Here is a 27,638-nt window from a genome sequence, read left to right on the forward strand (position 1 = left end):
AGGGAAGAAGAAAAAGGGGGAAATATATACATGTAGATGTAAAATATAGAGTATAAAGAAATTTCACAAACATGTTTAAATATAAGAAATAAAAAATTCCTCACATATTTTGAGAGAGATCTTAATTTAAAAAAAAAAAAAAACAGAAATGTGTGACGGGATAATGTATGCAAATAAAATTCGCAAAATATACATAGTAGAAGTAAACTAGAAAGTTAAACGGCTTATAGTTTTACGAACGCATGTATAATGAATATTTTTGTCTTGTCTTCTCTAGAGATTACGTCATTATTATTCGTATTATTTAAATACACTTTTAATTACACGATAGCACAATAGAGTATTTTATTATCGTAATATAATTTTACCGTAACTTATATTTTTAATTAACGCCAATCGTCTCTAAATGCATATAAAGTGCAACAAATTTGCATATACATATAAAAGTAACTTGATTGTGTTTCTTAACAAGATATTAAAAAATGTTGTTTACGAAACTCATTTAGAAAGCTTATCGAGGAGTCGGTGACTTTCCGGTTATACCACAAATAACGGAACGTCCTATATAACTCGTATTACATGTCACATAGAAAATGCGAGAAAGTTGGCGATAGTAAGAAATATTTTATCGCATCCAGATGTTCGCCGCAATCGCTTAAAATATATTTTATTATCAACTGCACGAGAATGCAAAAGCCATTCGTGCGACGAAGAGATCGCTGGAATGGTTTTACGTAAGATTTCCTGTTTCGCTTCGTGAATATGTCGTTAGTTTTTAAAGGTATAATCTAACGAGGATATAGAGAATATCCGTGCCGGCCGCGATCAGGGTCGAGGTGACGCTTATTTAGAGTCGGAGAATCACCCGCGACACACGTGAGATTCTCTCGAATGTGTCAGGCGTGCGACAAATCGATTCATCGTGGCGCGAATAATACGAACGGCCAAACGCGTGAGTGGTCGATTCCTCGATACCTCGTGTTCTATGCAAATGCACGGTGGACCACTTCTTCTTGCAATTGACCTCCCGAGCACGCGTATAACGTCACACGATAAGTTGATGATCTTGGAGAGAACGTGCTTTGTAAAACACGGTAACCGAGTTAAAATCTCGTAAAGTAGGACGAGGGATGGATTATTCGTGTTTCGAGATTACGTCAAGTAGTTTCATGAATTATATTTCTGTCAGATTGGTATGCAAATATATAAACGCATACATTATTCGGGATTGAAATAAAATAAAACATTAAAATTAAACAAAGTTTTGTTTTCGTTTACAAATAACTATAAATAATTTGTAGTATTATTTTTAACTATATAATTAAATTTGGCACGCTTTTTTCGATAGAATTTGTTGAAGAAATATTTCTCATCCTTTAATCTCTCTGTAAATTCTTGTTTGGAACAATCGAGGAAACGATTTTCTGAAAAAATAATTAACGGCGTTTTTTGTCTAGTTATATGAATCGCAAATTTTTGCAATCTACTGGGAATTATTTGCGACAAGCACCACTATCTCGTCTCTTTCATTCATCTCGCGTTAATACAGTTGATAATTATGAATTCTGCTGGCGCGAGTGATGGACCATCGTGACGTTCGCAAGAACGTAGGTCGATTTGTTTCATTTCTGCGGCTCGTCTCGGGTGATGAATTTCACTGTCCGAGCGAGAAAACTGCGCGATAATGAATCTCCAACGTCTATAAATAAAAGTTATGAAATCTGTTGCTCATAAATGAAGGCAAGAGCTTTAGGAGGGATATTATTGTTGTAAAACGGAAAAAATAGAAGAATTTTCTAAATAATAAAAAAGATTATTATTATTATGCCTTTCGTTCTTTCTCTCTTTTTCTTGTCATACGAAATCCCGTTCCTCGCACTTCCGACTTCTTCACGATAATATCAAACATTTGTCGAGAACATCGCAATTAGCGGTGACGACGATAATGCGCGTTAAGTGCTCGTCTAAGAAAAGATTGCCTACCGGGATATTTCCATTACAGAGAAGCAACTCTTCTTGTATCAACAGGTAGACACTGGCTATATGTCAAGCGCGTATAAAATCTGATTTAATAAAGTACCCATATACGTAATGTCAGAGGGCGCGTCTGGTTAAGTGAATAGAAAAAAATCGCGAATTAACATGGGTCGGACATGCGTACACGTCGTATAATTTTATGGCTGTTAACTTGGAATATGCGGATGCGCGCATTTTTTGACACACGTCGTTAAAGATCTACGCCCTTAAAAGAAAGATTTGCAATAGTTGTTCAGGACGTCCGGTATATATATTTATAGACGCGGCAGGAAAACTCGTCTAACTGGATTGAGAGATTACACGCGCGTCTTCCTCGGTGAATTAAAAATTTAATTGAAAGCGCAGCGAGAGATGTAAAACAATTCGCTTCGCACAAAAATTAAATAATCCCAACTGTTTCTAAATCGAAGAAAATTTCCAAACGTTTCGAAATGATCTGTTCGCACACAGACACACATATCGGACAAACGTACCGAGAGCTACAAAGAAGCTGCACGTAACATTCGCGGGCGGCTTTATTGGAATACACTTCGACCGTAGTGACTGCGATAATTTATCATATACGCACGCTCGTTAAAGTCAATTGTGGTCGTTATATTGCAACGAGCTCCATTGTCGACGGTGCATCGACCGCGATCAAAAGTTGCGTCTTGCAATTTCAACAGGAAAATCTACGCGTCCGTCGCCTCGCGGCTCTTGTGTGTTGCATTCCGTAAACGTTACCACGATCCATTACGAAAGATAGCGCGAAAAGAAGAAACAGGAAAAAAAGATCGCACAATTATACATCCCTCTATCTGTAATCATAAACATTTTGTATAGCGCGTTCGAGACGCGAGATCAAGTCTGAGAGAAGATGAGTTGTAGCAGCCTTTTGAGAGATTTAATGAAATTAACAGTACAATCGCGCGAACGCGAAGGAAATATGTATGCAAGCGTTCAAACGCAAAACCGAGTGCTTTGTCTCGATTCCTCCTTCTCACGGTGCGATGTAAACATTGACTCACAAATAAAACTTTTTTAAGATAAAAAAATATAAAGAATATTATTATTATTTTTTATGCCATTTATTTCTTTAATTTTTTAATAATTACAAAAATTTATCAACAATATATGATTATATTTCTAGGCAACTTTAATACGTTCGAAAATTAAATGCTTGAAAGTTTAAATAAAGATATTTTCTTTTTACTTTATTATATATACAATTATTCTCTATGCATATTTAAAAATAATAAAATATAATAAAAATTTTTTTTTCTCAAGAATAAAATGCTGTTAATGAGTAAAGAGCGCGTTCGAGACGCGAGATCAAGTCTGAGAGAAGATGAGTTGTAGCAGCCTTTTGAGAGATTTAATGAAATTAACAGTACAATCGCGCGAACGCGAAGGAAATATGTATGCAAGCGTTCAAACGCAAAACCGAGTGCTTTGTCTCGATTCCTCCTTCTCACGGTGCGATGTTGAAATAAAGATTAGAAAAAATAACGGTTGCCTTCCCGTATCCGCGCATTCATAAATTAATATGATATGGCGTGAAAAATGATTTTAAATATGAATGTATTTATTTTCTCGAGGGAGATTTTTCGCGGCTGTCACACCTGGCGGTCTCTCTGAACAACTGTATATAAATTAAACCGCGGAAGATTATCAGAGACGATCTGACCCCCAGACCCCTTTAACGAGCGACGCGTGCTCGACGAGACGAAAATTCCAATTGCTCGCACATTCCTTGCCCGATTCTCCATTTCGCGACTCGAATACACCAAGGCGTGCGCGCGCGCGCGAGACAATCGGATTTCCAGATACGCCATTATGTACCCGAGGCGCATGTACGGTGCCCCTTTATATACCCCGTTACGGTATATATAAACGCGTTCCTAAGAGCCTTACGGTTCCCTTCTCTCCGCGTGTCGTTGACACTGCGTCCGGCAGAACGATACCGTTCGTTTCTCGCTTTTCCCTCGACCAGATCTGCTTACGTTTCGCCGATAAGCCCGGAAGAGCCGCGGCAGAATGCCGGGGAACGTCCTTGCATATCCTCGGGATCGTAGACGCGACGCGAATTACGGTGGAAGATAGCAATTTAGAAATGACAGACAATTTCATTTTTACGGATAATTTAAAGAAATTAGAGATATTTTCTTAAATTAGATAAACTGTTTTAATAGTTATTTAATACCGTTTTTTTTTTCTAGAAAGAAACACGAAAGTATCTTATTAATGCGATATAAAAAAATTTAATTTTTAAACTCTTCAATATATTAATTAAAAATTCTTGTTACTTATAATTTATAAATACGAAAGTAAAGCAAAATAAACGCTATGACTTGTTTCTTGCTAAATTTTTTGATATTAAAAAGATTATACATCTGCACATTTTTTTAAAAATAATCTATAGAAATAATTGCATTTAAAAATTAAATTTATCTGCGATATGTTGTATATTTGATAGAAGCATTTAATTAAAAATACAATCTCATACGTATAACGCGTGTGTACATGTTAGGTGTGTTGCGTTTTTTTATAAAATTTATATAAATATATAATTTAATTTCCGCTTTATGCATTATAAAAATATCTTATTTTCTAGATCGCAATCTATCTGATCTCATCAGAGTTTGTCAACAATTTTAATGCAAGCGACGAAAATTTCCGCATTACACTTCAAAGAGAGTTTCGGTTCCCAGAAAATATTCTCGGCATACGACTAATGTCTGAGAAATCGTGATTTACTAATGAGATTGCGGATCTGTAAATTCTTTCTTTCTTCGATTAAAATGTCGTTTGATTCTCAAGAAGTGATCGCATATATATTCAATAAATATATAATACATGTAGAGAGAGAGGAGGAAATTTAGATATAAATTGTGCGTAAATATATGATTGCAACTGTACGTGTATCATTTAGAAGATTGCATTCATACATCATTCTAGGGATACTACTAGCCTTCCGTTAAGCGTTTAAATCAGAGGTCGGCAACCTTCTCTAGCATTCGCAAACCGCATATTCGGCTTTTAATTTTAATAAGGGGTTTACAGGACGTAAAAGAGACTGATGCAAAAGTGTGAGCGGAGTAAAACATAACGAGGTATAATGTGGTTAAATCATACATAAAATCTATTTAGGATATTGAGGAATATATAGACGAATATTACATAAACGACAGGAAATAAGCGTAAATAGATAAATAATTATATATTTAAAAATATAAATTTATATAAGAGGGAGAGATCTCTTGTCTCACAGAGATCGAAGAGATTTATTTATAATAATTTTATTTATTTATAACTTGTTTCTTTGAAAATTACGATTTAATTATCGCAAAATATGACATTTCTTAGAAATTACAAATATTTATATTTTCCGGTATATTAGATTCCCACGCGTTAATGACAAAAGCGACCGTTCAATGACAATGCAGTCATCTTCCAAGCTGCGGTTATTCGTGGAATTAAGTAATCACGGTGGGAAATGCAAGAATAGAACGTTAAGTGCAGATAATCTCGAAGAATATATACGACTCTATAAATCCATTTCGCAGAATGTAAAACTTGTATAAAGTAATATTAAAATGTAGAGATCCACATCTCTCATCCTCTCTTCTAATTATATACCTTTTCTATACACGCGTCTGAGAGAGAGAAGGAAACAGTTTATTAATCAATTCACAAATTATTCATAAACGTGCAACTTTCAGAATGATATTTATGCATTTGCGCGTCATCGTAAAAATCGTTAATTATTCCTCTCGCAATTAGATGTATCCGAGAAATGCCGCGTTAATTGCACATGAGTCGCGGAATTGGCCGAGGTCAAAGATGCATCTGGGACGATTGCGCGAATCTCTTAACGCGGTCATGCGAAGAGATCCGGCGAATTATTACACTCGTCGTATTTCAGACATTATTATGTTGCGACGACGGTCGCCGATTATGATGGAAAGCAACGTCGAGACAGTTAGAGCGCGGATTTCACTCCACCAGGTACCGAGATCCTCTAATGACGAGGAATGATTGCTCGCGGGTTAATCGCCGACGAACTCGCCACGCGAGGAAAATCAATTGTTCCTTCCTCCCCGTCCTTCTTCCTCTCTTCCCTCCCCCCTCCTCTCCTCGTTGCACAGGCACCCTCTTTGCGAGATCGAGAATTACAGATGAACTCGATGATAGAGGCGCCTCGCGATTTGCTATGCATAGTCATCGCGCAAGCGATCTCGAGGCTTCTCCTAATCGCGGAAGGAATCGATTACAATGGTTTCACGTGCGCCGCGTTAATGCAACGTTTATTGCATTATTTATGATATACCGTACGAATAACGACCGCTGCTATCACGCGGGGATTTATACGATACCGTTGCATATATTAGCGAGCACGTGAAATTGAAGGGTTCGAGGCAATACAATGCACCAAATAAGAGAGGCTTGGTAATTTTTAACTTTGTACATTTTACCATTAATTAGCAAGTAGCGTTTCTTGTGTCGCACAAATTTTAGGAGATTCTTTTTTTTTTTTAATTATAATTCCTCGAGCTGATAAAAAGATACCAGTAAAAAAAGTGAAATTCCACAAGATAGAGAAAATGTTCTTAACATTTTATACGCTAAAAAAACAATATTGCATAGGACACCGCGATTTTTTGACATTTTATGACATTTTGCGAAAATCTAACAACTGATAGAATCACCGGCAATCATATAAATATGAAAAAATTAATTAACGCTGTCAACAATTAAAACTCCTTAAAAAAAGAATAGAGTTAAAACTGTAGAAAAATATAATTAATTATGCTTATATAAATTTGTCTATAATAGATAGCTTTTAATGTGCATCGGTGCGTATTAGTGCATCCAACTGAATTCATAAATTAAAAAATTAAAATTGAATAATATAATTACAAAAATTCCGCGACTCGTCTCACGCGACTTGCAGCATGTCGTCGCTTATAATTTCTCGATTTCGAATCGCCCCTTTGTCGTGAACGTGCGCGTGTTGTGTGACTAAAGTACTTGTCGCATCGGCCCGCGAAATTGAAGCGACCGTCAAGCTTTACGGTCGGCGATTCTTCGAGAACCAGGTCACACGGAGAAACGTCAACTCCCAGACGGGTCGACCAATTACGAGATGATGTCTCCGCCGTGTCCTGATTCCCTAACTGTCAACCTAGATAAGGATCGACTCGGGTTATTTAACTTGCTAAATCCCCCCCTCGCTTCACTCTGCGGTGTACATCTGTGCCAGCGTAAGTGCTGGTAATCTGTCCACTAGATCCACCACGTGGTGACGGTGGAAGATCGTATTATTAATTGGGAGCAGAAGAGGGGGCTGCTTAGGCGTAGTGGTTTAGGATGGACTACTCGAGGAGGCTTCCATTCATACTGGTGACGAGTCAAGACTCATCGCTGAGCGGCTACGGGCGCCAATTTTCAATCGTTATGATTTGGACCGATCTGGAGACGTGCTGGGGATTTCGTCTCTCCGTGACAATCGGCACTGCATCCATTGAGCGAGATTCCAACATCGCTCTGGAGTCGTATGTACTGTGTTAGAGTGGCGTAAGGTGCGAGGTCTGAATAGCTCAGTGGTAAGAGCAGTTGCCCGGAAAGCGAAAGACTCGGGTTCGATTCCCGATTCAGCCACTTGTACCTCGCATATTTTTTCAGACCCGCAAATGTTGTTTTCTAACAATTATTTGTCGGGCTGAGGAAGTGTGTAAACGCCCTACACAGACACGACAGTGCCGCTGCCACGGAAGAGATGGATGCTTGGTTCGTGCCTCCTCCCGCCTTAAATCCCCCCCTCGCTTCACTCGAGGGCTTCTTGCGCAGCAATCGCTCCGTTGCGATCATTTGCATCACGACTTAGATTCTTCCCTTTCTTTGCACGAATTCACATTCGTCGTGTGAATAATATATCCCTCGAGCTGTTTGCGAGACGCAAAAAAAAGGGAATTAAATTAGAATATTCAATATAATTAGTTATAATGACATAAAGTTATTAAGCTAATGTATATATTTTTTTCTTGTTACAGGACGATCGAATTGATCGCTTTGGTAGCGATTTCCAGTACGCTGTTCCTCTTTCTGCACACAAGAGATCTACACTCGCGTCTGAAAAAGATGGAAGTGCGTCTTCAACCGGGGGAAGATGACGTGCTTTCGGCGAATCAGCTGTCATCTGGTAACGTATTAAATTATATATACGATAAAATTAGAACATACGATATTGAAAAGCCTCCGTCTCGCTTTCTTTTTCTTTATAAGGTAATAAAAAAATAGAAAGATATAGAAAAATCAAAAAGGATGACATAAGAAATAAAAGAGACATAAAAAATAAATATAAAGAAATTCAAATTTAAAAGTTTTATATCTTATTAAAAGAATAGAGATTAAATTTTACTATATGTTCCATATTCCAAAATGTAATATAATTTCTTAATCATCCCATTCAGATAATGAAAATGTAAATAAATAATATACAGTTAGAAGCGACAAGGACGAAACCGAGATAACCGTTAGAACTGTTAATTGGTAGGAACTAATTATCTATTTAATTACACAAACCGCACTCCGGTTTCCCGTCGCCTGAAAATGAACTACATCGGAATTACAGTCGTGTCAGTCTCGAGAGACGCACCATAATAGACACGTTTATACATGCGCTTTTATCTACTTGTACATACTCCCCGAGGGTGCTGTTAACTTCCCGGTTGAGGAAGGTCAAGGTGTGAGAGAGTGAACGCGGATAGAGGATTCGAGGAGAGTTACAAATGCTTGTGCGCATTTTGCGCACAGGATATACATAGATCCTCGCTAGTATTAAAAATCTATTTGTAATTTTCTTTTATCTTCTTTTCAATTATTTCATTAAAAGTTTATATATTATTGTTCTCCAAAAAAAAAAAGAGAAGAAAAAATAAAAATATCTTTCCGCTGTTGACATCTGAACGAAAAATCCAAAAGTGGTTGATGAAAGAGAGAGATTTTTTCTTCGCTTAAAGTATTCACTTACGGATGTCGCAGCATCAAAATGCTCTTATTAATGATCCCTAAATATCTCGTCGGATGCGTTTTGCACAAGTGTATGCATACACTCGCGTGCGTTAAATGAGAGAAAGAGAGAGATCTCTATCGCTTCAGTAGTTACCATTCCACATCCATTTCGCGGGATTCGTAACGGTAGCGAGAGCTTCGTTTACTCGCAATCGCGAGCTAATTATTCGTACACGTCCCGTCGTTCGCTTCACACGTGGTAAATCCGCGTCTTTGCCACGCTGAGTGTATTCATTACGTTGCGGCTCTCGCAATTACGTGTCCGTGGCGTCGCTTTATTATTATTTAAGGCCGTACCGAAGCGAACGCGAATCGTGTTTATTCGAGAGATCGAAAGTACGAGACTTATTATTATCCGCATATTATCTCAGGTATTCGACTTCTTGCGAATTCGGACGGTCCCTCGTGTATATACCTGCACGAATTGCTCTGCGAGAGGAATCACGTAATTATATATTTTATTATATAATTATATATTATATATTTTTTTTTTAATTTTTGATTACGAGGTAAAAGAAATAAAAATTAGCGAAATAGATATTTAAAAAATTTTTCAAAGTTTGAAAGTATTAATTTCACCAACAAAAGTTTCACGAATATCGTAAAAAGAATTTTTGATATCGTGTAAAAAGATCGCAAAATAAATGATTGTAAAATAATACGATTATTCCCGCAAAGTCGTGCGAAACAATCTTTACTTTCAATGGCATACCCACTCGTAAATTAAAAACGTTATACATGGCATAAAACAACCTTCACAGAAATTCATCTCTTCTCGCAATACAATGATTAACAATGTATTGTATTAAGAACGTGGCTTATAATTATTATAATGGCCAGCCGCATTACTTTCTACTAGAAATTTTCGCTCACGACAATTGTGAAAGAGTAAACACAGTTGGTCTCTCGTTTTTGTGAAGCGAAAGTCAGTGCGTTCGAACTCGCGTATTAGCGATCGGAGACGGAATTCGAGGCAATGTATAATATACATACATAATTATTTCCACGATGAACAGACTTTGATGAAAAGATTGCGTCGGTCACATTCGCGAGAAAGATAAAATCACGGAAAAAACCCAACGTTAAATTACAGTCTATTGTTTCATGTATAAAGCCCGCTCTGGACAATCTATAATTTGCGGAATATAAATTCAAAGTAGAATTCTATGCCACATTTGTGCTAATGTGTGTGTATTTTATTTCTTTTAATATTTTTTATATTTATATGTGATATTTATATTTATTGTATATATATATAAATATCTAACAAGTAAAATCTGCGCGATACACTTAGAAGCCGTTCACCAGAAGGAAAAGGCGACCGGGAATACACATGAAAGATAAAGGATGTTCCCCGGAGGCGGAATCGACTGGGGGGCAGTCGAGACTGGCCGCATCAAAGGGAGGTGAAAGGAAAAACGCCGGTGCGCGTGAGCGAGAATAAATCAGATGTGCGAGAAGAAGCGCGCGCATTAAAAGGAGAAATGGATTAATCGCTCGCGGCGAAATAAATAGCGATGTGAATGGAAATGAAAGTTCAATCGCTCATATACCGAAAGCGTGTTCTTATCGAAGAAATTCGCTCTCAACGCGCGGCGGGGATGAAAGGACGATGATTGAGCTCGAAAACGCATGAAGCGTGATTACCTGCGATTTCATGTGAAAAAAAAAAAAAATTTGCGGTGACAGGGACAGTGCGAGAAATGGCGTACTTATAATTACAATCATCATAATAAGATTGATTTTCTACTCTTGGGTCAATATAATAAGGATACAGATGGAACGTAATTAAACGACAGAGAGACATGTAGGATTTGGATGTTATTGATATGCAGGCGTGTAATTCCGTGTGTGTGATTAAAGCAAGAGGTGGAGAGGTTCGGCGGGAAATCTATTCAGCGGAGACGAAGTGGATTAACGAGATGCCTTCCACCTCTTCGCGGGGATGCGTTCGCACCTTCGTGCACCCCGATTCCCGATGTTATCACTCGGCAACAACTCGTAATACGTCCGCGAGGAATGCGCGGTGTCCGGCCTCTTCGCGAGCAAAAGATCGAGATCAAGAATGATCTATGGAGGAGCCATCTCGCTCGTGGAATGATTCGCCTCGGTCATGAAAACGATCGCGAATGCTCGGTCATGAAATCCGGTAAAAACCCGAGCACATTCATGAATAAAAAATATAATCTGTCTGGAAGTTTTTTTTTCTATATATTTCCAAATTTATCGAAATCCATTAATTAAACAATTACGCGAAAAAAAACATATATTATTTAATAAAGGATTTGAAATAAGAAGCTAATTTTGCTTTAATGAAGCTTCTTTACTACGTGTCATAAATAATCCAAGTTCTCTCTTATCATTAAGCCATCATGAAGAACTTTCTCGATATCGTGAGTAATAGTCGTATATATCGACTTGTAATGAGTCACATAATTCACCGTGTATAGCATCGTGTTATTTTTAACGAACCACTTAATCATTCTGCGTTCGGGTTCCTAAATATTTTTAAAAATGATTGATAACTGTGCAATTTCCTCTTCTCCGACCGCAGCATCACATTCGAAACAGGATTCCGAGAGCAGATCTACTTCCGTGTACCCGTTCACGGCTAACTTGATACGATTCAGCGCGGAATAAACACGTACGCGAGATAATTCGCAAGCTCTTCAGGCGCGAACAGAAATCAACAGTCAGTTTACATTCGACTTCGTTGGTTGCATTTATTTTAACTAGGAGCCAGCCAAACGTAAAATGACAATGCATGTAAGTGAAAGTAAAGTAAATATATTCCTTATACTTTATGCAGGTACACGCGATAAGAAATGTATCGTGTACCTGTTGAAAGCAGCTCTTCTTTGCGAGGGCTTTTGTTATAGTGAAAGCGACATTTCAATTGATACACAAAAGCACCATCTCAGAATCGATTAGGGTTAATCGGTTGTCCACGCGATAGTAAAATCATTCAGACGACAAGCATAATCGTGTAATCATTCACTTGCATATCTGTCAACTGGCTGAGCAGTCAATCAAACATCGATTGATCATCGGCAATTAATGTGAAATTGTTGAGTAAAATAATCTGCATATAAATTAAAAAAAAAAAAAAAATCTCTTTGATAGTTATAATTTTTTCATCTAATAAAATCTAAGTTTGAGGAAAAGACTGTCAAATGATTAAACTCGATAAAAGTTTCATATAAAGTAGTTTTCTATAAAGAAAAAAAAAAATTATATACTAAAGCTCTTGATTTTCCTGCAATATTATCGGTTTGATTAATGAGATAAGATCAAGATCGCATCTTTCTCCGCAAGAGAAGGAAGTGCCGTGTCACAGAAAATTAAACGCGAATTCGAGAACGACGTTCACCTTTTGTTCGTCGCGCGCTTTCTTCCTAACTGTTGTCATGCAATGTGCCATTGTTCCGGTCACAATCGGTCGGTCAGTTTAAGATACAGAATAGGAAACGATCCTTATTGTTCCCTTTACAATATACAATACTGTCGGACAGTCCAATTGGAAATTGCAATTGGTTAATCTATTATCGCCCACCTTCATTGAAATGAGAATGCATGCTGAAATTATAATAGCTTCACTTCTTCAGATGAATAGATCATGGTGACAATAATAATAACATTCGTTGAAGCGTATATATTATCGAAACAGAATTGCTAACGTGACACGGAACGTTTTCGTAAAAGTAGGTTAATTGCAAGATCTGTGGGTCTATTCTCTCAATACAAAGATCTTTTTTAGGAAAACTTTATGTGTTTATTAATATCAATCCATTTCAATTATCAGTTAATTCAAAACATTTTAAGGTATAATATATGTCAAGATATATTTTCTTAATTACTATATCATTATATAAACGTTTTTCTCTTTTTTTTTTTTCTTTTAGATGCGTTATTAACGTGAGCACACATTTTACGCGCTCTACTAAGTTAGTATAGTGCACTTTAAAACTGCAATATGATAACTATAAAAGGCAGAATAAGAGCGAAACTTCTCTGTAGGTCATATAAAGTTTTACGGATAGAAACAAGTTTAAACGTTCGATAAAGATCGCGTATATAAATCTTGAAATTAAATCGGATATGTAGCACGATATTACGTTAGTTGACTGTAGCAAAATGTCAATTTTTTTTATTATATTACATATAAAGAGCTCGTAATATAAATTTGATAAAGAATTATCTGAGAATTTTTAATCCTTAAAATCCGTTATAGAGATAATTATAATTAATCTATATAATTCGCGCAAAATTCAAGATGGAATTTTATAATTTTATTTGCTAATATATATATGTGTAACAATATATATTTTATATATGTGGATATTTTATTTCTTTAAAAATTATCTATATATATATTACACAATATATAAAATTATAAATAGAATTCTATAAAAATTTTATTGCAAATAATAAATTATCTAGCGAAGCAAACTGAAACTAATCTCCCTCTCTCTCTAAATTTTATAATAAGCAAATTTAAATTCTAATATCTTGTTTCTTTATGCAAAAAAATGTCATCTCACGTATATATGGGCAATATATTCTTCGTAAGCTCTTTCATTTGACGATAAACTTGCGAGCGACGTGAGAGCCATACTTATATTCTTGCACGGGCCAATAACGATACGTTATGGGTCAAACATTATCCGGAGGAAACGATGCGAATAGTGGTGTCCGTCTAACCCAGTTCGAGTAATTGTTTTCTTGAAACGCATCAACGATCAGGATCATTTTGCATGTACATACATAATACGCGAGCGGATCCTACCATCGTCGTATGCATCTAATATGCGTTTTACAGATACAACATGTGTCTCTTCCGCGTTACAGATCCTGCTGAGAGTCGATAATTTCCTTTCGTCGTTTATTCAAAATATTATAAGGCAAGAAAATACGAAGAAGGAAATGAGAGTAAAATAAAGAGTGATAGAAAGAGACAAGTTCTTATCGATTTTTCATCGCAATAATCTATTTTAATGTAAATGAAAAAAAAAAAAAAAAAGAAAACAAAACAGGTAACTCACTACAGTGTTCCTCGTCGCTGTTGTCACCGCAGTCGTCCCGGTGATTGCACCTCATGTTCTGCTCGATGCAGCGTTGCGTGGTGTTACACCTGAATTGGTCCAATCGGCAGGCCGGCTTCATGTTGTTATCGCATCTCTCCTCGTCCCTGCCGTTCCGGCAGTCCAGGTAACCGTCGCACTTCTTCTCTTTGGGTATGCAAAGCTCCGGGGTAGTTCCAACGCATCTGAAATCGTCCGGCTGGCACTTTCTGTACACTGCAACACACACCGGATTCTTGCCATTTCTTCGTCTTTCATATAAAAAAATGCTATTATGTAAATCAATGTAATTTTGTCTAATGCTTATATAAAAGGGTTGAAAAATAAAACGCTTTAATTTTTTTCAAGATTTGTCTATGAAAGAAATTATTTCCCGAATCTGTGGAGAATTGAAGGGGATTAATATGTCTCTCTTTCGCAGCATATACGATAAAGGCATCTTCGCCAGCGGCGCCGCTTGAAAATGCGAAACGTGACAAGCAAAGTGCACGTGTTACTTTTACATAACGTAACGTCAAAAGCCCGATCTTGAGTTGATCACGCTTCTGGGGTCCGACCAGAGTTTCGCGTGATAATTCGCATTAACTACGAACCATAATGCGCGACCGTATCACGATGTATCACCTGTTGCGACACGTTCGCACCGCCGATAAACGCGCGAAATGAGCCCGATAGTTCGGAACGTGACTTTCCTCGCTTACCTCGTACGATATTAAGATAAGAGTGGCGAGAAAAGTAAGAGGAACAAAGCTTGCAAATTTTTTAAATCACGATGGAGTTATTACAGTTGCGGAACGTCTTGATGAAAAAAAATATTGCCTCTATTCTTTTCAAAAACTTCAAATGTCATTCTCTGAAAGAATTGAGAAATAATTACGATAATAACTGAGATATAATTACAAAGTGCACGCTCTTACATTTTTTTTAACATTAGAATAATGCAACGCATGCATTGAGAAAGAGAGAGAGAGAGAGCGAGACGAGAAGCGAATTATCAGCAGCGTAAGTAGAATATTTATATTTTATTTCTTTAAAAGTTATCTATATATATATTACACAATATATAAAATTATAAATAGAATTCTATAAAAATTTTATTGCAAATAATAAATTATCTAGCGAAGCAAACTGAAACTAATCTCCCTCTCTCTCTAAATTTTATAATAAGCAAATTTAAATTCTAATATCTTGTTTCTTTATGCAAAAAAATGTCATCTCACGTATATATGGGCAATATATTCTTCGTAAGCTCTTTCATTTGACGATAAACTTGCGAGCGACGTGAGAGCCATACTTATATTCTTGCACGGGCCAATAACGATACGTTATGGGTCAAACATTATCCGGAGGAAACGATGCGAATAGTGGTGTCCGTCTAACCCAGTTCGAGTAATTGTTTTCTTGAAACGCATCAACGATCAGGATCATTTTGCATGTACATACATAATACGCGAGCGGATCCTACCATCGTCGTATGCATCTAATATGCGTTTTACAGATACAACATGTGTCTCTTCCGCGTTACAGATCCTGCTGAGAGTCGATAATTTCCTTTCGTCGTTTATTCAAAATATTATAAGGCAAGAAAATACGAAGAAGGAAATGAGAGTAAAATAAAGAGTGATAGAAAGAGACAAGTTCTTATCGATTTTTCATCGCAATAATCTATTTTAATGTAAATGAAAAAAAAAAAAAAAAAGAAAACGGCGATTGTTTAAAAATCACGCTCGTGTTACATTCTATAACTAATATAGAAATATAGACCGGTTAAGTTAAATAATATATACTTGAGATTACTCGTAATTTAACGGCTACCGTTTGCAAGTTCTACCTAATAACATTGCATGATAATAACTATCGTAAAAGGGAAAAGAAAGCGCACGTTTCTATTCTACTGTATCATTAGCACGTAAAGAGGATGCCACAATCGGGCGATTATACAAACGAACGATCGCGTTTGTATGATCAGCTAACATTATGGAAATGCCGTTAACGCACACGATCTCAGTTGGCGATCTCAGTTTCGCATAATGGAATTGTTTGCGATCGTGATGCGCGCTTCTAGCTGGCAAAGTGGTATTTATCTCCAATGGAATTGCGAGATCGAATGCGAGATGACGGTATTTCGCGCGGGGAACTCTTATGAAACACTTTCGATCGATTATTAAGCGCCGATCGATAAACTTTGAACGGGAAATAATAACAATTTAACTTCCTGGAGACGAATGATGGGAATTAGTTAATAAAGCTCATTCCGCGAGGAACACACGCATTCACGCGCGTGTTAGATAGATACTACGTTGTAAACCTTAATAAAATCAGTGAATGAAATCTCTATTTTATGATAAAAAACATTTATTGCTCGATGATATCGTTTCGAATTTATTGCCTCGTGTAAGTGAAAGTCGACTTGACGTTATTATACCGTTATAGCCACGTTATAAAAAAGACTGATTAAAAGGATGCATGAACTCGGCACTTAAATGTATCGTATAACTACATATGTATGATGTGTACGCGATTATCATTCGACAAGAAAAGAAGATTCACTACTAAATAGATTGAATTTATTATATTTATTAACGTTTATATTTATTACTCGTTGCAATAAATTAATTGAAGTAATTATTGAATTATTTATATTTATCGCAATATACATATGAGGTTTAAAATTCTTTGATTAGAATTTCACTCGAAGCGTAACGAAATTCCACAAGAAAATTAATAACGACAGGAAAACAGTAATCTCTTGACACCGTTCCCATGAATATGAAGCACGCTATTGCTTAACTATTACCGACGATAAGCATTCCTTTTTATCGCGAATATCTTTACGAAATTGCGGATTTCTCGAATTTCTCTAGATCCTCTAGATCCTTGTAGATATCTAGATACTAGAAGAAGAATTCGCGAGGCTCGACAGTCCGCGAACCCGTTTTCCCCCAGGACTTTGTATCCGAGTCCTTTGTATCTTTTGCGGCCGGTTCTATTACCGCGGAATCTTGTAAACGCTTCTTCTCTTCGACCGCAGATGAAGACGGGTATGTCACGATCGCGGATCCCTCGTTATTGTCGACATCCTAGAGTTACGTAACTCCGCCAGGATAATTTAGCGTCGATATCCGAGGAGAGAGGAGGTTCTTCCCATTCCATTTTCGGAACTCTCTTTACTTGCAAAAATTTGCACCGTAAAAATTGATCACAAATGCCCACGAACATCCGATGAAAGTAGCGTTCTATCGCGTTCATTGAATCGGTGAGATCGAGAATCACACGAGATAGATCTTTTTCAAATCTTGACAATGGTCAGGATTTTTTATTCTCCGAAGCAACGGCTGCAAAAATAATGCAAACTTAATAAGTTAAAAATTAATAACCATGTTTTGAAAAAAAGAAATTGTCTTATACAATTTCTTATGTCATAATTTAGTTATATAAAGTGCTTGAAAGGGAGAGAGTGATCTATAAATTATTTTTTTGCCGGATATCTCTCTTATATTGTGTTAATAAACAAAATAAATTGCACCCAAGCATTTCAAGCGCATAGGAAGTATCGGAATGACTTCGAGAAGTTCCGATGTCGACCCACATTCTCCATTCTTATAACGTGCGCTTCGCGAAAGTAGTCAGGTAGCTCCTTTCGAATTTCTCATGTGAGGCACTCCTTTATATGCAAACGCCTTTCCTTGCGGAACGGACGTTCAGAGTTCAAACAATTTCACGCGATCGTTGACTATTCGAATTTCTCGTCAAATTTCTCGTTGTTACCTAAAAACTTTTTTCTTATCAAGACTACCGTGCGGTGACAGCTTCAGGCAGCGTGTCACCGATTTTATTATCTACTTGACACGTATTGGTAATTGACTTTCGCTTTCATTCGCTTTCAGCTACGATTAATTTTACCCACAGCAATGTATGTCTCTTGTCGCGCGTTAGTTTTCCATTAGCGTTATCAGATAGTGCCAGTTTGCGAGAAGATCTTCGCCAAACTATTCTTCTTCGAACGACGAAATTAATTCTAGACAAGAGAGAAGGAGAGAGAAAAAGAGAGAAACACAAGCTATCGCAATATCATATCCGTGTTTTGTACAATAAAAATCCGTGATCGCTATTTCCTGGATCGTCGATTAAGGAAATTGCGATCACTGTCACGGTAATCAACCGTATGCATCGCAATGCGCGACTTTTCACGCGCTCTTAAATACGTGCACCTATATTCCCACGATGACCAAGCCCGTCAGAGAGTTACTTTCTATATGATTTTCTCTCTCTCTCTCTCACTCAATTTATTTTTAAATTACCTTGCGAATATACGGTATACGTGTCGATCGTAACCTCGTGAAGGAAAGGCGGAAATTTGATCGCGCGTCCCTCAGCCCCACTTTTGGTTAATTGTAAGATGAAAGTTACCGCGGCAAGCTTCTCCCTCGAGGCGTCACGAACAATTAGCTCGCAGAATCGCCCCGAGATGCAAGCATCATTCCCTTCCTCCTCCCCTTCTCTTTCTCTCTCTCTCTCTCTCTTCGTCGACCTCTACAGCTTTCTCGAGTTCTGGATCAACGGGTCGAAAGGCGATTGACCAAAATAGGAGTAAAAGGTTGCCAATCCGGTCCGGCGTCCTGACATCCTTTCTTTTTCTTCTCGTGCGCAACATCTCGGCCGCGGAAGCAAAGAAAAGGAATTTCCCCGAGTCCGTACGGTAAAACTGATTCGGGAAATATCGCAAGAAATAATTCGAATTGGTGCGCAAGAGCGGAACGCGATTGACCGATTTTCTTTAATTTTGAGGATTTAGCAAAAAAAGACTGCAAACACGTATCCTCCTTTTATTTAATCGCGAGCGGAAAGGAAGCGCATCTCGTAAAAAGCGACACGCAAGTGCACAAGTGATCCGCGTATTGTGTTAACACGCTGCCGAAGCGATTTTCTCTCTATTGCCAGCGAACAATCATACTATTTCCTTTTTCTTTTTCTATATCTGTCACTCATAAATATTTACATCATAAACACTGAGCGCTTCCTCTTTTTTTTTTTTCTCGAACGTAGATCTAGATTTAACGAGGTAAATCGTCTGTTTAAGTGGCAATTACGCTTGAGAATAACGCGAATGCATTTATTCAATAATCTTGAAGAAACTTTGATATACATAATTCTGAAAATACTTATAACAAGTGTAAAAGTGACGTTTCATGCAAACATGTAAACTTTCAATATATTATTGAATGCATCAATTTCATGACCACAAATGTAAATTTTTCTGATATATAACAGTTATATATGTTATAATACATCATACACTGCAGATGTATTGCCGATATATTCGCAACATTAAGAGAAGAAACACTGTATATGACTATGCAATAATTGATGGTTGTCTTTCTAAAAATTAATAAAGATTAATTGCGGCCGCTTATGGTACATGGAATGTGAAACGAGATTGTACCTCCACACGCAATAGCACGGCGTTAAATTGTGAGGAAAAAATTGGGTTGTTCCACAGCATAGATATAAAATTAGAATGTGGAAAGAATAGCACATATTCTTCGGTAGTAGAGTTTGCTTTTCCACGATTTGCCTTTCATCATATTATAATATAAAAGAACAGAGTGCTGTAATAAGTATTACAATATCAATAGAAAGTTATAAATGAAAATTAAAAATTACCGCGATATCTTTTATATATCACTTTTTCCTTCTCAGAAATAGAAGCAATCGTTGAGTCGCAATCATGTAAAGCTATCTCTTATCATAGATATCAAACTATAAGTTATGGATAGTAACCGATGGACCTCTGTACTTTTCACACATTTTATCTAATATTATTTCTGATTTTATCTCAATCTTATAAAATAATAAAATAAAGTTTCTTGTTGGATCCGCCTTAAAAACCCCTGGAAGCCGAAAAAATCGCCAACGGAAGTGTCAGATTTTTCTTTCTCTCTTTTTCTTTATTTCTCTCCAAGAAAATTTTGTAGCAGTCGTCCATATACGCGAGATCTCGGACATAATACTAGCGCCCATTCTGGCGTAATAGAGCGGCTACAGACACAGAGCATAGGGAGTCGAAGAGTTGTTCCCGCTCCAGCGGGCAAAGATCAACGATCGGGAGATGCGCAGGGGGGGGGGATGGTTTTTTTGCAGCCATCAATGTAACCGTGGCTACGTCTTAAGCCTGTGAATGACGTGAATAAAGCCCCTACGCCTACGCTGAGCGACGATGCCCCCGGCGAGCGTGCAGTTCCGGACGCGCGCGGTGCCTCTCGTCCGTCCGTCATTAAACTTGCATCTGTATCGGTCACGAGACTCGTCGATTGTGGCCGATGGATGTCCTCTGGCGTCGCGCGGTCGCTGGTGCATCGCTGCATAAGCACGATAATGGCCGATAATCAATTATATTCGCCATCGAACGATTTTCAATTTGTGCGAGGAAAGAAAATCTTGCCCTGATAGATATCGCTCTGAACGAATATAAAGTATAATAATAAGAAGAACCTATAATACAAAGAAAGTGCGCTTAATTAGGGATACTATATTAAATACCAACTTTGAGGAATATACAAGATGCACGAGAGAAAATGTTCGACGTAAGAATTTTGCCATTATCGGCTCGATAACCCACAGTTATAACGAGCCGATCGGGAATTAATTATAACACCTACGTTGTATGCACCCACGGACTTGGCTTTCTATTATACGGAACTCGATTTTACAAGCAAAAGCTAGAGAGGAGTGGAGGGAACACAATGCCGACGGAAACCGTTATTACATGGAGCTATCGCGAACCAATCTTGTGCATAACTCATCGCATTGTGCGCGAGTTGCAGCTGCGGTGCTCGCGTCAATCGAATGTCTACTTCGCGCAACAAGCTTCGTTCGCAAAGTGTTGCGATAAAAGAGCTATTTGACTCGAAAGAGGGAAAAAGGCATCGAAAAAGAAAAGAGAGAGAGAGAACCGAGGCGATATACACCATCGATAATCGGTCCACTAGCGTTGCGTGAGGTCACTGAAGAAGCCCCCCCGTCCTCTTCTGGCCAGGGCATTGTCAAGTCCGATCACGAAGCGACCTCGCATCTTTCCTGGCGATCGCGAGGGATGCTGTTCTCGCGAGCGCGCGCACGCTTTTATCTCCCCGTACAATCTCGACTCTGAGAATGCCCGCTATGCTACATTTTCCTCACGAACGATTTCTCTCGTTGAATTTGATTTCCAGATTTCAGATGGAATGTTAATTGTTGACCGTCCGTGACCTTGTCGGGATATAAATAGATATAACGCTCTTGGACGCTCCGAAACAAAACTTTCTCGCGTGAGCACGATCAATTTCAGATAACGTCGTTAAAGAATGATACGAAAACTTTCGAAACATGATACTTTCGACAAATTAATACTCTCACGTGAACGATAAAATAACACGTTGCATTACGCGTGTTCGTTTAAATGCGGACGCGCGCGTCGAGCGTTAAATCGCGCGGATTAAACCGCGATCGGGCGGAAGAATCGGATTAGTCGCGTCGATCGGAGACAAAGTATATACCGGACGATCTGCCTGGCGGCTTCGCACGAAACAAGATCTCATTTCCAGCTGGCTGCGCCAGAGCAGAAACACGGAGAGCGAGAAAGAGAGAGAGAGAGGGAGAGACGCTCATCGCCCGCAGCGAGCGCGCCGATCGGGAGATGCGCAGGGGGGGGGGATGGTTTTTTTGCAGCCATCAATGTAACCGTGGCTACGTCTTAAGCCTGTGAATGACGTGAATAAAGCCCCTACGCCTACGCTGAGCGACGATGCCCCCGGCGAGCGTGCAGTTCCGGACGCGCGCGGTGCCTCTCGTCCGTCCGTCATTAAACTTGCATCTGTATCGGTCACGAGACTCGTCGATTGTGGCCGATGGATGTCCTCTGGCGTCGCGCGGTCGCTGGTGCATCGCTGCATAAGCACGATAATGGCCGATAATCAATTATATTCGCCATCGAACGATTTTCAATTTGTGCGAGGAAAGAAAATCTTGCCCTGATAGATATCGCTCTGAACGAATATAAAGTATAATAATAAGAAGAACCTATAATACAAAGAAAGTGCGCTTAATTAGGGATACTATATTAAATACCAACTTTGAGGAATATACAAGATGCACGAGAGAAAATGTTCGACGTAAGAATTTTGCCATTATCGGCTCGATAACCCACAGTTATAACGAGCCGATCGGGAATTAATTATAACACCTACGTTGTATGCACCCACGGACTTGGCTTTCTATTATACGGAACTCGATTTTACAAGCAAAAGCTAGAGAGGAGTGGAGGGAACACAATGCCGACGGAAACCGTTATTACATGGAGCTATCGCGAACCAATCTTGTGCATAACTCATCGCATTGTGCGCGAGTTGCAGCTGCGGTGCTCGCGTCAATCGAATGTCTACTTCGCGCAACAAGCTTCGTTCGCAAAGTGTTGCGATAAAAGAGCTATTTGACTCGAAAGAGGGAAAAAGGCATCGAAAAAGAAAAGAGAGAGAGAGAACCGAGGCGATATACACCATCGATAATCGGTCCACTAGCGTTGCGTGAGGTCACTGAAGAAGCCCCCCCGTCCTCTTCTGGCCAGGGCATTGTCAAGTCCGATCACGAAGCGACCTCGCATCTTTCCTGGCGATCGCGAGGGATGCTGTTCTCGCGAGCGCGCGCACGCTTTTATCTCCCCGTACAATCTCGACTCTGAGAATGCCCGCTATGCTACATTTTCCTCACGAACGATTTCTCTCGTTGAATTTGATTTCCAGATTTCAGATGGAATGTTAATTGTTGACCGTCCGTGACCTTGTCGGGATATAAATAGATATAACGCTCTTGGACGCTCCGAAACAAAACTTTCTCGCGTGAGCACGATCAATTTCAGATAACGTCGTTAAAGAATGATACGAAAACTTTCGAAACATGATACTTTCGACAAATTAATACTCTCACGTGAACGATAAAATAACACGTTGCATTACGCGTGTTCGTTTAAATGCGGACGCGCGCGTCGAGCGTTAAATCGCGCGGATTAAACCGCGATCGGGCGGAAGAATCGGATTAGTCGCGTCGATCGGAGACAAAGTATATACCGGACGATCTGCCTGGCGGCTTCGCACGAAACAAGATCTCATTTCCAGCTGGCTGCGCCAGAGCAGAAACACGGAGAGCGAGAAAGAGAGAGAGAGAGGGAGAGACGCTCATCGCCCGCAGCGAGCGCGCATTTTTTTTTCTCTCTCTCGCGCGTGAGAGGAGATGCTCCTCTCTCGGAGCATCTCGACGGGGAGCGCGGTAAACTTTCTAGAGATGACCGACGGTTGCCTATGGGGACCTCGATTCCGGTCCCTTCCGCGGATCGTTGATCTTGGCCGAGTTCCGCGGTGACCTCTTAATCACCGCGAACGCGTTAATTTATGGTGGGGTCTCGTTTTACTCGCATGCAATGTCGTCCGCGCTGACAAGAAAAGTCGGAGGAAAGGATTTATTCTCGCGGAGAACTCACTCGTGAAGATCTAAGAGACTTGATGAATTTCGAAGAATCGCGCCGATAATCAATCACGCAGCCCATGAGAAATCATAATCCGATAATTAAATCGTCAATTTTCTGTTATCATGCGTTAATTATCGCACGCATATATAAAGAATGTGTACTTATAGAGACCGCATGTAATTACAATGTTAATTACGCGTACCAAAGTGAATAGGACCGTCGAACTTATCCATCAATGTTCGCAGGCAACGTGTTCCGAGCCGACAATCCCGCGGTGCTGGCTCTATGAGATAACTCCGTCGTTGTTTCGTACACGCATGTAACGGATCACGCGGACTTTGTTACGGTATTTCCGGCGTACCTTTGTACGTCGCAACGAATTCCGTCGCGTGTCGGGAAATACATGATAGAGATCTGCACGCGTGTCACGTCAGACAACAAGCCGCCGACACATTCGCGGAATACGCGATATCTCGATGTTACTATAAATCCGTGAAATCGTAGAAACAGAGATAGGGTCGAGAAACTGTTGGAGAATCAAGAAATGCCACATGTATTTCGCTGAATGTTAAATGACATAGACATGTGTCAGGTTTAATAGTATACGGATGAGAAAATTTAACGGTACAAATTACGTGAAAAATACATTGACTTTTATAACATTGTTGTAAAGCTAGAATATAACGGTATTAAGAGATATTTTTACTGCTACAAAAATTGTAAATTATGTACTTATTCTATTGTTTGTTAACGATTGTGCATTTATTTGTGCAAAAATTTGAATAATTACAATACTCACTCCTTTGTAAAATATGATAGATATCTTATCAAATAAAAATATTGTGTGATTTCTCTTATATGTTAGCATGTTTCACGATTACAAAAATTATATTGTAATTTTTACAATAACAATTTATTATATTTCCAATAATAATTTACTTCGTGTATGAATGAAAATTATTATAATTGAAAACAGATGTAAAATTAAATAGCAGCATTGAAACATCGAGTCAACGTACATATAAAACTTTAATAAATTAGAGTATGGTTTTTTAATAAATTAAAACACAAATACCGGAAAGGGATTTTAAGGAACTTTTTAATCTTGTGTTATACGAGCGTTCTCTAAAGCGAAGCTGTACGTGTCTCAGTTAGAGATCTCCCGTCATTACGCACGCAATTTCCCACGTGGTCGTGACGGCGGAGGCAGGGAATCTCAGGACATTCGCTGACTCGCGTGACGTGGCTGTCCATCAAACGTTAAACGAAGTTCGTTCACTTCCGCGCGCGGAGACGATTTTTCTTCAATGACACAACACAAATCCGTCCGCGGTTTTCTCCGCGAGACAGAAGAGAAAAAATTCGCGACCGCGTTATAGACAACAAACTAAAGTCCGTCGTTACCTTTCAAATAAATTTCTGATAAATTTAATTTCTTATGAATTTGTCATCGATATACATTGTTATATTCTTTACGCTGTTATTATGACGCCGTTTTAATTAATTTAATTACCGGGATATATGAATCATTATTAATGATGCTATATCTGTGTTTTCAGAAGGCGTTCAAACGGATTCCAATCCAAGCGGAATCATCCATTACTCAAATGTGCAGCGTACTGTTACGGGGAAGGTAATTAGCGCAATCATTACTTCATATACAAGCAAAAAATTACTTAATAACTTTGTACGTTCTTAATAATTCAGAACTTAGAGGGGAGAACCTTAGATGAAATTATCAGTAAATGATGATGACGTTTTTGTTTCACAATTATTACGTTATAATTAAGAAGCCTTTTATTATTCCCTTTAATGACTTTCGTTATTATTATCTAATTTATGAAAACCGGGCAATTTTTTTCTCTTAATTCCCGTCTTCGTAAAGCGGAAACGAGATACGTTTCGCTCATACATATGTACGCGCGTGTGTAGGCGCTAATTTTTACGACGCTTCGATCTGATAAATTAGCATGCAGCGTGCGTTTCGCGCCAGAGAAAAAAAAAAGAAAACACATCGATCGATGCACAACTGCTAGTGGCGAAAATATACGCGGAAGATATACGCGAGACCAGAGTGAGTGAGAGAGATAGAGAATGGATCGCTTATTACCGCGCTGCTGGGTATCAGCAATTCGCGACGCGGGCAGCTGCCTCCTGTATCTGCTTTGCCTACACTTGCGCTAAAGCACCTTTACCTTCGTTCGCCTTATGCCGCGGAATGACTTGCTAATAACACGAATCGTTATCTAACGAGAGGGAATCGGAAACGTCCCGCGCGAAACAATATATTCTTCCTTTCGCGGGGAACGCGAAGCCCCGATAATGACGGGTCGGCGCCGAAAATGAATGGTTAAAGTCGTCGGTAAATTATATCTCCGCAACGTTCCCCGCATTTCGATTTCTGTTCCTTGGATGTTCCTTTACATCATGCGTTTTTGAAAGATCACTTTGACATTTCGATATACCGCATCATCTATATAATTTTATTTATGAATAATTATATTTAAATATTGAGATATTAATTTTATGATAATTATACTCAAATATTAATATTAATATATTAATTATATTAAAATATTAATAATAATACGAAATAATATTTAAATATTAATTCAATCGCGAATATAGAGAAAACTAAAATGATTTATTTTTTAAATTAGATAATATAAGAATTGATGCGCTAAAATATTAACGATTCTTCTAGTACGAGGAGCAGGAGACGCTCGACATTGAGGCCCTCAACAATACGAGAAGGGCCGACCGGCAGGTCTTATTCTTCAATCGCGTGCCGAAAGTCGGCTCGCAGACCTTCATGGAGCTGCTGAGGAGGCTGTCGATAAGGAATGCTTTTTCATTCAATAGGGACCGCGTGCAGCGAGTCGAGACCATACGTCTTGCGCCGATCGAACAGGTAACGAACGACCCCCGGCCAGAAGGGGCCTCAATCAATTATCATCAATCGCGCAGCGACGTTCGCGTAGTAATTACCTATCTTAATTTATAATCCCGTCGAGCCCTACATGGTGATAAAAAAGTACGACGATACCCGGACCGATCAAGTGATTCACGCGCTAACGGTTCCGTCTCTTCTTCGTACTTCCTCGTGCTCGCCGCGGGTCTTTCGTTCATGATAAAATTACGAGGAGGGAGGAGAATTGAACGTGTCGTTTATTTTTCATATAGAAACTTGCCAAGAAACCTGTCAAAGAGTGATAAAGATAAGAGAGACGTAGCGATCTGCGGACAGATGTGTATCTTGTCATTACGATAGAAAATAGAATCCGCATGTACGATTTAGAGTGAAAGTTCAAGTTGACGTTTGCCTAGATCTTTGTGCAAAAAGATTTCTCTTTATTTACGAGAACTGTTAGCTTGTAATAAGGAAAATAACAATGAAAGATTTATTACTTTTTGCAATATAATTTGTACGTAATTTGTACGTGAATTAACTTGTCTTGTATACATTTTCAGCTTCATCTCGCCAGGATGGTCAGCAGCTATTCAGAGCCCTCTGTCTACGTAAAGCACGTCTGCTTTACTAACTTCACAGAGTGAGTGCCACGAGATTAGCCTAGGCAATTTGAATGATTGCTACCACTCACCATTTTCTACTCACTACTTTCCTTGTGTCTCTCCTCGTCGTCAGATTCCATCTGCCGGAGCCGATTTACATCAACGTGGTCCGCGATCCTGTGGAGAGAGTCATATCCTGGTATTATTATGTAAGAGCGCCGTGGTATTACGTGGAGAGGAAGCAGATCTTCCCAGATCTGCCGCTACCCGATCCCAATTGGCTCAAGAAGGACTTCGAGTCGTGCGTTCTTAAGGGAGATCGAGAGTGCAGATATCTAGAGGGCGAGGTCCACGAAGGTATCGGCGATCATCGCAGGCAAACGCTCTTCTTCTGCGGACACAGCGAGAAATGCACGTAAGAATATTGTTCGTAAAATATATATAATAAATATAAA

At 38.8% G+C, this 27,638-nt stretch overlaps 1 protein-coding gene across 1 annotated transcript in view; it reads left to right on the forward strand.

The window, feature by feature from the left end:
• The window catches only part of LOC115239729 (heparan sulfate 2-O-sulfotransferase pipe-like), a 39,593-nt gene that overhangs the window by 2,217 nt on the left and 9,738 nt on the right, over positions 1–27,638 (forward strand). The window contains exon 3 of the mRNA XM_029814416.1: positions 8,070–8,218. Coding sequence (XP_029670276.1) covers positions 8,070–8,218 — 149 coding nt within the window. The remainder of the gene's footprint in view (positions 1–8,069; positions 8,219–27,638) is intronic.

The sequence above is a fragment of the Formica exsecta genome, unplaced genomic scaffold (genome assembly GCF_003651465.1).
Source record: "Formica exsecta isolate Colony F162 unplaced genomic scaffold, ASM365146v1 scaffold393, whole genome shotgun sequence".
Lineage (NCBI taxonomy): Eukaryota > Metazoa > Arthropoda > Insecta > Hymenoptera > Formicidae > Formica > Formica exsecta.